This window comes from Callorhinchus milii, unplaced genomic scaffold, assembly GCF_018977255.1.
Source record: "Callorhinchus milii isolate IMCB2004 unplaced genomic scaffold, IMCB_Cmil_1.0 Scaffold12, whole genome shotgun sequence".
Lineage (NCBI taxonomy): Eukaryota > Metazoa > Chordata > Chondrichthyes > Chimaeriformes > Callorhinchidae > Callorhinchus > Callorhinchus milii.
In genome coordinates, this window is record NW_024704753.1 from 2715832 (window position 1) to 2728436 (window position 12605).

The 12605-nt window shown below is 39.2% G+C and overlaps 1 protein-coding gene across 2 annotated transcripts; it reads left to right on the forward strand.

The window, feature by feature from the left end:
- Positions 1 to 1103: 1103 nt before the first annotated feature.
- crbn (cereblon) lies at positions 1104 to 12508 on the forward strand. 2 transcript variants are annotated; one of them, XM_007903383.2, is made up of 11 exons: positions 1104 to 1179; positions 4163 to 4278; positions 4676 to 4878; positions 7440 to 7589; positions 8244 to 8406; positions 8918 to 8980; positions 9856 to 9940; positions 10288 to 10403; positions 11744 to 11808; positions 11963 to 12094; positions 12289 to 12508. In XM_007903383.2, the coding sequence occupies exons 1-11, from the start codon at positions 1119 to 1121 to the stop codon at positions 12470 to 12472; spliced, it is 1338 nt and encodes a 445-aa protein (XP_007901574.1). In that variant the 5' UTR covers positions 1104 to 1118; the 3' UTR covers positions 12473 to 12508. The 2 variants fall into 2 exon arrangements, with proteins under 2 accessions (XP_007901574.1, XP_007901575.1); XM_007903384.2 differs by having other exon boundaries at positions 4787 to 4878.
- Positions 12509 to 12605: the final 97 nt, after the last annotated feature.

The following is a 12605-nucleotide window of genomic DNA, read 5'->3' on the forward strand; positions in this document are numbered from 1 at the left end:
AAGCCTTCAGGTGTGATTTAAAGATGGGCAAAGAGGGGGGCAAAACAGATTGAGGCGTGGAGTTCCAGAGATTTGGGGCATATTGGCTCATGACATTGAAATTGAGTAGAAAGGTCACTTGCTATAGTTGTCTTATTGACTGCACGGCTACGGAAATTAGCTGACAACAGAAACTATTTCACTACATTCTCCTGGGAAGGTTTGGGGGAGACGGTTTCCACAACCATTTTCTGAACAAGCAGCTCCTGAGTATTTGAATACCCTTTTTCCTGCTTCTGATGGCTTTGAGCTCACCGTCTAGAGCACGACCCGCGGTGCAGTGCTGACCTCAATGTAAAGATGATTACCATTATTATCAATCCCCGACTGTTTGTTGGACGCTGCTGTGCGCGATTGGCTGCCGCGTTATACCCACGCAATCTAATAGCTGTACGTGTCCCTTTAACCTCCAGACTCATCCTCCCATCAAGACATTTCGCCCACAAAATATACAGCCAATTCACTTTACAGTCTATTCTGTGAAGCGCTTTGGGACGTCCTCCCAACGTGAAAAGCGCTGTATCAAATGCAAGGATTATTATTATTAAAATATACAGCCAATTCATTCGACGGTATATCCCTGCGAAGCGCTTTTGAGACGCCTGGACGGCGTGATGAGGCGCTGCATCAAATGCGAGGATTATTGTTATATTAATAGATTATTATTATACATATGTGCAGACATATAAAAGGGCGATTATCGTTATGATTGGTATAAAGTCTCAGCCTTTAATTTGCATTTCGCGGGGGGGGGGGGGCGGCGCTCCGAGAGAGCCGAAGGCTGCGGCGGCGCAGTGCGGGTGGGTGGGGACTGGATGCAGCGGTGGCGGAGGCTGCGTTGCCTGGAGGGGCTTCACTTGTGGGCAGAGGGATGGGATGGGATGGGATGGACCAGCTGGTGGGTGGATGCCTGGTTGGCAGAGTGGCTCGTTCTGCGCCTGCGCGGCTGGGGCTGGGGCTGGGGGGGGGGCCGGGGGGAGGGGGGGCGTGGTTAGGTGAGAAGGGTGAGGTCAGAAGCCCCGCCCTCCGCCCCCACTTGCCCTCACCCTCCCCACAATGCACTGCGATAAACAACCAAGATGGCGGAGGACGAAGGCGGCGGCGGGGAGCCGGACAATCGGTTACTCGAGGCTGTGCTGGGTAATGGCAACGGCGGGGGCGGCCGGGGAGGGCGTGTGTGAGAGAGAGAGAGAGAGAGAGGGAGGGGGAAGGAAGGAAGGAAAGTAAGAAAGAAGCGAGAACATGCGCCGTCAGGGTCCCCGGGCCCAGGCGCCGGGAAACCACGGGGACAGGCGGGAGGCCTAGAGGGGAAAGTGCGTCAGTCAGTCAGTGAGAGGGGGAGAGGCCGCTCCCGTCTGTCTGTCTGTCTCTCTGTCTCTCTGTCTGTCTGTCTGTCTGTCTGTCTCTCTGTCTGTCTGTCTCTCTGTCTGTCTGTCTCTCTGTCTGTCTGTCTGTCTGTCTCTCTGTCTGTCTGTCTCTCTGTCTGTCTGCACCTGACGCCCAACAACAACGACAATAATAATATAGTGTATAATAATAAATATAATATATGGAACGTAACAATAATAAATCTAATAATAGTCTATAGAATATTATAATAACATAATATATAGTATGTAATAATAGTACATCTAATGATAGTCTATAGTATATAATAATAACATAATATATTGTATGTAATAATACATCTAAAGATAGTCTATAGTATATAATAATAACATAATATATAGTATGTAATAATAATACATCTAATAATAGTCTATAGTATATATAATAACATAATATGTAGTATGTAATAATAATAAATCTAATAATACTCTGTAGTATATAATGACATAATAATCTATAGTATATAATAATAACAATATATGGTATATAATAACATAATATATAGTATATAATAACAATATATAGTGTATAATGATAACATAATCTATATGTAATAATAAGTCTAATTATAATCTATAGTATATAATACTAACATAATAATATATAGTATATAATAATAAATATAAGAATATATAGTATGTTATAATAACAAGTCTAATAATAATCTATAGTATATAACAATAATATAATAATATACGGTATATGATAATAAATATAATAATATATACTAATAACATTAATAATCTTTGCATTGGATATAGCGCCTCATCCCGCCTTCCAAAGCGCTTCACGGCATATTTACGGCCAAGTGGACCCGCCTGCGTATTTTGTGGGCGAAACGCAGCAGCCAATGATTATTATTGATTTATTTACTTATTTATTTATTTTTAAAAATTCTTTCTCTCGCCGGCCGGACGCCGACTTGGGCTGTAATGTAACTACGCAGAAGCGGGAATGGGCTTTATCAGATTTATTGCTATAAACCGATGCTGGGTTTTTTTTTTGTGTTATTTCTGTGATGAAATTGTGTGGGTCAATCCAAGGTGGATTGGTTGAAATAACCCAACAGACCAAATAGTCAACAATAACAACAACAACAACATTGTGCGCTCATATAGCGCCCTCCATGCAGGGTAGCGTCTCAGAGCGCTTAACAGCCTGACTCCGAGCCGGTAGCGGGGTGGGGTGTGGAGGTTGGTGGCCGTAAGCACAGTCGCAGAGGAAGGTTTTCAGGTGGGACTTGGAAAAAAAGGAGAGAGAGGGTGGCAAGGTGGAGCGATTGAGGGAGAGTGTTCCAGAGTTTCGGGGAGTAGTGGGTGAAAGCATGAGCTCCGATGGTACTGGCTACTTAGGAAGCCTTTTGAAACTCTCATGATTTTTCATTTTGAAAACTGCCACGGTCAGTGCCGATCGCTGAATGTTTGTAGCTGTTGTGTTGCTGATTGTGTTTGAGAAATTATTTGTGAGGATCAAAGGGATTTAAACATGATGCAGAATACTTACTTGAAGGAATGTGAAATAGCTGTGCACTGAGTAGCCATTAGATGGAGCTGAAGTGCTTTTGTAAGATTATTCAAAAGAAATACTGGAACTTTTATTCAGAAAAGCTCACACCCTGAGTATCTATCTAATGGTTGTGACTCAAGAAATATTAGATTCAGCATTACTCAGTGGTGTGTCTTCTACCTGTAATTTTGTATTTTCTGTCTAGGTTGTATATTATGTTTTGTTCACCTCAGCCTTCCGTGCAGATATATTTTCTCTGCGCGGTCCTTTCAGTTATAAATACTTCCTCTTTGCATTTTTTGGAAATAGGATACCTCTCTTTCTTAAGTGCAATATAAATGTAAATTATACAGCACTCGCTGTACGTGTTGCAGCTACGCTTGCAACCCAAGGATCCAATATGGAATGTAGATTTCAGTCACCCCACTCTCAAACCATTTAACACGCCACAAGCAATGTGTTTAAGCAAAACTGCCATACATGTGATGAGCTTGTTTAGATCATAGCTCATCAACAATAGGAGATTTCCCCCGCCAAGAAAATATGCTCATGGCACTCCCCCATGCAAGACCTTTCCGATTAGGTGTAAATCGCGTCTCTACTTCAATCGGTTATTGCGCTCTTGATGGACTTTTTTTTATTTGTATAGTTGTATTCGCCCCCCCCCCCTCCTATTTTTTACCCAGACTCAATAGACACATCCATATAAATACATTTTTGATACAATACAAACAAATCTCTGGTGTCAAAGTCTCTTGCTGGGAAATTAATAGTGGAGAAAATGTTCCTTAAATGGGTGGTGCTCAAACAATTCTACTCTATCTTGCATCAAAGAATCCCAGTTGATATTTACTGGAAAATCAAGTTCTAAATCTATCAATTGTGGACTTTGCTGTTTTATCCAAGGTTGCAGCTCACACTTTTCACCTGTACATTGGCCTAATGGATACTAATCTATTTTGTCTTGTGTAATGATAAGACTAATCCGTGCATTGGATATAGTGCCTCATCACTGAGCTGAAACATCTCAAAGCACTTCACAGGATATACTGAAAACATATACAGGATGACTGATTATTTTGTAAATAATGTCCAGTAAAATGAGCCCAGTTATTGAGCTGGGTAGTATTGAAACCCTTAGGATTGTCCAGACCAATTTTACATTTGGTTGTACTTTATTTGTTGTTATACTCTAAAGCTTAAAAACATCCTTTCTTGCCTTCATTAGATGATGACGAAGAAGATGAAGATGAGTTTGTCATGGAAGAGGAGGTCAATGACAGTGAAGAGGTTGAAAAACCGAGCAACATTAATTTTGATCCCAGTCTACCAACCTCACACTCTGTAAGTACAGAAGCAATAAAATGTTAGAACTGCAACATACAACAGCACAACAACAAATTGCATTTATGTAGTGCCTTTCACATCGGATGGATGTCCCAAGATGCTGGACAATCAAGGGTTTGCACTCGAGCTGGGGACTGGATACAAGAAGGGTGGGACCACTGAGGGGAAAAATTGAAGTGTAGGGGAGACATTGAGTGCAATAAAGCCATAATAATAATAATCCTCCCATCATAATTGCAATCATTCTTGTCTTTGTAAAAAATTCACCCATAATCTCTATGTCTGCATCATCCAATATATGGCTGCAACGTATTCAAAGGATTTTTAATAACTAGGAATGTAAATTTACACTTAATTTATTTTTTGTCTATCGTCATTTTATCTTTTTTTCCAGTACCTGGGGACAGATATGGAAGAGTTCCACGGCCGGACCGTGCATGATGAAGATAGTTTCCTCAATGTCCCAGTCCTCACTAATATTCCAGTTATACTTATTCCTGGACAGACCTTACCGCTCCAGCTATTTCGTCCTCATGAAGTCTCCATGATGCGAAACTTAATTCAAAAGGATCGGACATTCGGTGTTCTTGCCTACAGGTTAATTTCTTCTTCAACATTCAGTAAGCTTTAAAAGCTGCCTATTATCCCTGAGGGAAATGAATGAATTGAAAGTTGCATTTTATTAGTGAACTGGATAAAGTATATCACAGCCTAAACTGGAATGATATGCTTGTACTGGGTGCAGTAGTTGAAATATCTTACAGCTATTCCCCTGATGACTGAGTGAGTGAAAGGAAGTGCAGCATTTGGCCGCCTAGACTGGAAAGCTGCAAGTTTGAATCGTGGTCTGGGTTGTATGAGCTGATCATAGTTTGGGCAACAGTTGAAATTGGTTTCAACATTTCTGAATAAGTAATGGGAACATTTGCCGGGTTCCTTCCGCTCCTGACTTTGCTAGGTGATGACCTTGCAGTTCAATATTCTTTATGTTAACGCTCATCCTTGGAACGTGGGACTTGGAAGAGATACTGGAGAGACATTTGTAGGTGCTGACTAGGCGCTAAAAGGAGTATAAATGTAAATTATATATTTACGGTACAACAATTCTTGGTTACTGGGACGAGAATAGACAGAAAGTATTTAAAAATACTTTAAAGAGCCAATATTTTTTTTAAAAAGCATAGTTTTGACTCAATTGGCCTCCGGCACCTTGTCCCAAGTGTCAATTGCAGTAGTATTTACCAGCATTGCAAGGTCAAAGATATGTTTTTTGAGGTAAATTGGTTGAGTGAAACAGCTTTCACCTAAGATCACTCTCGTAGCCTCCACAATCGTATCATTATTTGCAAACATAGTAGCATTCTCTGAGAGGGATTTCATTAGATAGAGCAACTGCAGAATTATCCAAAAGGAGACTAGGGTGTAAATCTGTACATCCTGAAATTGGTTTCACAGATTTTAATGAGATCTCAATGCAAACAATCCTTTACTGTTTATGAGCCTTTTAATTTTATACTACATCTGATCCACACACAAGCCTTTGATCTGTATATTTTTACTCTTTGGATTTTAACTTTGCATTCCATGTGTACAGCCCAATGTGCATATCACTAAAATGTGTCTGGTTGCTGCAATGCAATATTCGTAATGTTTTTATTGAATTTCTCTGTAAAAGGTTGGAGTTTAGAATTAAATTTTTAAGGCCTTTGAATTGCTTGGAGACTTGTTTACAACAGAGAGCTGAGAGAGCCAAAATAACCACAATAAAATTGCCCACAGAAAGTGTTTCTATTTCTATTTCATTCGTTCAAATTGAAGCTATCACACTTTTTCAATCTTGTTTTGATAATGTGCTGTGCAGTAAAAGCTGCATTTATTAACTATGCATCTGCACTCATAATGTCAATTACCTTTTCAATGGATTCTACATAAGGTATTTAAGTATACCTTTCCATAGATGATATTAGTCATCCTAAAATTATAACCTTCCATTCAGTACATCTGTTGGGCCTTAGCATTAAGAGCAGTTTATTATGGCTAGTGACAAGGAATGTATAATAGATGCATCCCAAAAGCAGATCTGTGTAAATTAATTCAGATATTTTGATTTGAATGGTGTAAAAATGCAAAAAAATACATTAAATGTTTAGATTGTTCATAAATTGTAATTGAGTGTTATTATAATCCTTGAGTCTGCATTATAGTGACTTGAGCAATTAATGTGCTTGCCTCAGCCTATTCAAAAGCTGAATGAAGAATTTCTTCGGATACAATAAAACTCACATAAGTTGAATCAGTCGGGACCATTTAATGTGACTGCCGTGAAGTCTTGAGTTTCAGGCAAACAGTATAAGACATATAAAATCCAATGTAATCACTAATCTACACTGCGCGTGCTAAAGAAAGTGCGTATGTGGACAAGTCAAGACTGTATTTTCTGCGATTCAGTGCAGTTAGTGCTCATGCGGCGACAGGTCAGGACCTCATTTCCTGTGATTCAATGCAGCTGGCAAATGCTGGAGTAATAATAATAATCCTTGCATTTGATATAGCGCTTTTCACGTCTTCTAGACGTCTCAAAGCGCTTCATAGAATTGACTGTAAAGTGAATTGACTGTATATTTTTGGACAAAAATCCGGCAGCTAATTGCGCACAGCAGCGTTCCACAAACAGCAATGGAGTGTAGGGGAGTGGTGCTATGAGTTAGGAGATGATTTAATACAATACAATACAATTCGTGCAAAGAAATCTTTTAAGTGATTTTGATAGGAAACTGATGAGACTCGGGTGCATGTATGACTTAGGGATTAATCGATTTATAAAGATGAGACTAGTGCGAGTTTTGCTGTATATATAAACGATTATTTGAATTTATAACCTGAAATGGCTTAGTTTTAAGGCGCGTATCTCTTATTCTAAATCTTTACCTCGTTTCATAGATTGTTAACTCGCTGTTCAAGCTGCATGTGTTTGAACAGTCACTGATGTAAAGTTTAAAGCAATTTTTTTCTTATAAAGGTATGATTTGTGGTCTCTACAAAAGTATTACAAACTCTGCAGTTTTCCAGATATTGAAGATTGTATATGTACATGGCAATGTGGACTCTGGTGCCTACCTAGTCTTTATTGATCTTACATCCACTTCTTCTTTCTCTAGTGATTCTGCTGACAGATCGTCAAAATTCGGAACCACGGCAGAGATTTATGAATTCAGAGAGGAACAGGAATACGGTATTGAAACAGTAAAGGTGAAAGCCATTGGACGTCAAAGGTTTAAGGTTATCGAAACAAGGACTCAGACCGATGGGTAAGATGCTGGTTGTAATTTCTGAAAAATCCCATCTGAGGGGAAATTCCACCCGTGTCTAGTTTTTCTCTTATTTATTGTAGGATTTTAGAGCAACCAGAATTAGGCGAATTGTTGAATTTAATCGTAGCCTTGAAGTGGGTTTTATGAAGTTCTTAAAATAATCCTAACAGAAAACCGGCTTTAAAATGAAGGCTGCATTTAAGAATTTGTCACTTTCTGGATACCACAATGGTTTATTTCGAAGTCGTGAAAAGACACTGTGTCAAATGCAAGGATTATTTACCATTGCAAGAATGAGGGAGCGTTGTCTTGCTGAAGGTGGCAACCTTGAGATAAAACAGTAAACCGAAGTTCCGCTTGCCTTTTGATGATTTATGCAAATGTTAATTATCCTGTTGTGCTATTTCAAAGAAAAAGCAGATGGGGGGCAGGGTACTCTCAATGTTTTCTTCAATATTTCATCCTCATTCTAATTCAATGAAACACATTATCTGTAGCCACTGAATTCATTACTGTTTCTGAGGATTTTGCTGGTGCTGATTAGCTCTTGTGTTTGCCTACATGAATCACCGCATTTCATTGTCAATTGCTTTGTTTGGCCTGTTGGGACATGATAGGGCATTATAGTTAGTATTTAAATTCTGTTCTTAGAATTCGAGTGGCAAAGGTGCACATCCTCCCAGAATGGGTTCTTCCATCGAGTGTGTCAGGAGTGCAGCTTAATTCACTGAACAGGCTCCACATGTTTGTCTCGGGCAAACCTCCTGCATGCCAGTTCAAACAAGCTCAGAGATGGTGGCAGAAATATCAGAAGGTTAGTGCCTATCTCCTTGCCTACAGGATTCAATTTCCCAAACAGTTATCTTCAAAGGAAATAAGATTTTCTAAAAGCGATGAGGCATATTACTCTATTATGACTGACTTAATCGAAGACTGTCATTGTAAACTGTCGAAGTGCAGAGCAGAATTCAGCTCGCTTGTGTATTTAACGTCAAACATCTGCACAAGCTTATTCTTCAAAGTTTGATCGTTTGCAATTGAAAGTTTACTGAAAGTGGATTTCTGCTTGAGTCGTTCTTTGATCAAGTGCTACTTTGGATAACAGATTAATTTCAATGAACATGAACGAATAATTGTGGACTTCTTATTTGTCTATGGAATGTATACAACATTTTTTTTTATTTCTAAGGCTTTTTACGCATTGAAAACCAGCATTGGAGATTTTGTTCAAACATGTACACATTGTATAAACTGAAGAGTTAGTTCTGATAACTTGCAGTACATGTAGCTTTTTCATACTTGTATTTTTCTTCATTTGCCTCTAGAGGAAGTTTCACTGTGCAAACCTGACTTGGTGGCCTCCGTGGGTGTATTCCCTATACGATGCAGTAAGTACAGTTCTTGAGTTTCTTATGAATTAAGATGAAATGTCAATGCTGAGGGAGGGGATATAATAATAATAATCCTTGCATTTGATGTAGCAACTTAAAGAGCGTCTTCGTGATGTCTCAAAGAGCTTCACGGAATATACTGTAAAGTGAATTGAGTGTATATTTTGTGAGCGAAACGCAGCAGCCAATTGCACACAGCAGCATCCTATAAACAATCGTGGATTAAGTGACCAATTTATTATTTTTTTAAAGGAATTATTACCCCCGGAAAAGTGATCCGCCGATCAACTAATAACTGGGTTCCTACTTACTGCTGGGTAAACAGAAGCATGTGGAGTAAGGAAACTTGCCCAACATTTCGCTCTGCCAGGAATCAAACCCAGATCTCTCGCTTGCAAGGCGAGTGCTCTAACCACTGGACTCCACTTACAGGATATGCTTGTTGGAGTGGTATAAAGTTGAAGGAGACTCATATCAGATCCAATAAAGCGAAATGACAATCTCTTTCCCATTGGTGCACGAGGAATGTGCTTCATGACAATCTTCAGCAAAAACATTCTTATTCCGCTCTTTTGATGGTTTCCAGTCTGAATGAGATTGCCAAACATTGGGGCATTCTGTAGGGTTATGCTGGATTAATTTAATTTAATAAAGAATATCAACACGGTTTGTTTGATTTACTATGAAAATATGTTTTGGGAGTTATTTCAATCTTACACTAAGGGGAATTCACGTCTCTGTTATTGTGGGTTTAATCACAGAAACATAGGATTATGCGCGAACACAAAACAGCATTACAGTCAATGACACCAATCCCAAAGTATTTTTTTAATCCACTGTACAGAATTTTTCAAATTTATTTCTCCATCTAGGAAATACTTATGGAAAGAATGAGGGCACAGCTGCGCGAGTGGGATGAAAATCTCAAGGATGATTCTCTCCCCTCAAATCCTGTAGGTAAGAGTTGCCTCAATGGTACATTTTCGCCTTGGCTAACTGTTACTACTCCTAAAATCCAGATGGAATGTATTTTACCTAAAGGTTATTTTGTAATCCAAAAGTACGGAAGTATCCGTACGTTAATGTACATTTTAAGTTATTCCCCTCATTGTTATACATTTATTTATCTTAACAACCACGGTGTTTTCAAAAAATTAGGTTAGATTAGTTTTGAGCAGTTGAATTATATTGAAATAGATAAATGGTTAGAAAATCTCAGAATATCTAAAGAATATTTAGTTTTGCCGTCAGAAACTCAAAAAGTTTGCCACATTCTTGAGCATAAACTTAATTATTGTGTTCAGATTTTTCTTACAGAGTTGCTGCTTGTTTGCCTATTGATGATGCCTTAAGACTAGAACTTCTAAAGATTAGTAGTGCAATTCAACGATTGCGTTGTGAACTTGATCTGATGGACAAAGTAAGTGCTGTAGAATTTGTTTCAATAACTTCATATTTTACTGTAATCAACCTTGCAACCTTGAAACGACAGTAGGAAGAGGGTTGAAAGGCAATTTTAGGACGGATGCCATAACATAGCTTGAGATAGGGAACCAACGACAGGAACCAGTTGTCAGGAAGCATGATACAGACCAGAATAATTTAAGAAGCAGCTTGGTGCTATAATGGGATAGTGATAAGATAGGTATTCTGGAAGGATGAGATCAAATGGGTTGATGGACCTTCTTCATCCACACCTATTTTATGATCATTAAACCAAGCAGTAAATTGTGCTGATTTTTATCAGCAACTTCAGCCAAGCAAGTCAAGATTATGACAACTCAGATCTAGTTTTTCTTAACTTTACTGGACCCAGTAATGAGATGTGAACCACGATACCCTTATAGGGTACCTTTTCGCTCATGCTGAAAACTGGTTAATTTGCTCCCGTCGCTTGTCTCTCTCCCGACAGGGCAAATATGTTGAAGTTCCTCAATTGTGGCTCGGTATTCACTGTGCTTGCCAAACACCACATCCTTCTGTTTGGAATCGCTTAATATTAAGAGGGAATGATTTAGTTTGGAATAGAAACAGTCTGACGACAGAAACACAAGACAGTGGTTATGATGTACTTCAGCTGTTATCTTTTTGCGCCTAGTTCTCATGTTATCGCTGCAGCGGTTAGAACATGTTCTAGGTGAGCTATTTTTAACGTGCACTACTGCCCTATGGAACTCGGCAGCTTACGCATCTCTCCTATGAGTCACCTGTGACTTAAACTCTGAGACGTGATGTTTTTAACAGACGGACGTGTTTTTGTGCACTTTGGCAAACATCCTCTGAAACCTTTACAAACCTTGTTAAGACAAATTAAGGAAAATAGAATTGTTTACAAGGCACCATTGAGTCCATGGTGTGTCTGTTGCTGCTCGCCCTTCTCTAGCTATTTACACTAATTCTGTTCCGTTGTTATTTATCCGTGCCCTTTAGTAAAATTTCACTCACTTATTTGTGTATCTTTGTTTTGAATGCCGTGATGGATTCAGCTTGATCAGCTGGGTTAAATTGTTCAAATAAATTGCTTTCAAGAGAATGACTTCCTAATGCTGAGTGCTTTACTCAAGTTACCATGGACACTGAATGAACACCAATTCCAGTGCAAGTTCCAGAGATCTCTGTTCACTGAGTGTGTGTGTATGTGTGTCTCTTCTCAACTACGAAGTGGCACTTAATAGAAGTCACTTAATTTATAATTTCTCTCAATTGTGGGTAATTTGCTTCTTCCTGTCTTCACTGCTTTTCTGTTCTGATTATTTACAGTGTACTTCTCTTTGTTGTAAAAGATGCCACAACACCGAAATAACCACCAAACATGACATTTTCAGGTGAGTTTCCCTTCTGATATACATAACTGATTGTGAAAAGATCCAGTAACATCCATATTGCAGGAAAGACGATAGTTTGTGGAATATTGAACGTTTGTGCGAAAGTTCAGCAGTCAAAGCATGTATATTATCTATATCTTTACATCTTTTGCAGTTTATCCTTATATGGACCTATGGCTGCATACGTGAACCCACATGGTTATGTACATGAAACTCTAACCGTATATAAAGCAAACAATCTGAACCTAATAGGTCGACCATCAACTCAACACAGCTGGTTTCCCGGGTAATGGTTTATTGAGCTTCACTTTGGTGTTCTTCCATTGTTAACTTTGTTAAAGCGAGGCCAGATTATTATTTCAATGCAGAAATAATTATCATGTTTGCCCTGCTTTTTTTTTCTCTCTAACCGATGTTAGCTCACTGTGGTATTGACGGTACTTTTCCACAAACGTTAATTGTGAATTGTTTTTTTTGCAGGTTTGCGTGGACAATAGCTCAGTGTCGAAACTGTGGTAGTCACATGGGCTGGAAGTTCACAGCCACGAAAAAAGAAATGTTGCCCCAGAAGTTCTGGGGATTGACACGATCAGCCCTGCAACCCAAGATGCCCGAGATTGACGACGGAGGTCATCAGGAAGGCTGGTGGCGGCCGTGTATGTAATGTGCTTCATGAAAAACAACACGAATAGTTACTGTAATTGCGTGTGCCAAATGATAAGAGCTGTAATTGTGCGTGTCACAGGACAACTATGAATTATTCAATGAATAATGTTGCCTTTCTTTCACAATCTGTG

Bases quoted from the DNA above. Each gene is read 5' to 3' on its own strand.
- crbn (XM_007903383.2), top strand. From the start codon at position 1,119: ATGGCGGAGGACGAAGGCGGCGGCGGGGAGCCGGACAATCGGTTACTC. The intron at 1,180-4,162 runs GTAATGGCAACG...TGCCTTCATTAG, and splicing joins GTTACTCGAGGCTGTGCTGG to ATGATGACGAAGAAGATGAA. The intron at 4,279-4,675 runs GTAAGTACAGAA...CTTTTTTTCCAG, and splicing joins GTCTACCAACCTCACACTCT to TACCTGGGGACAGATATGGA.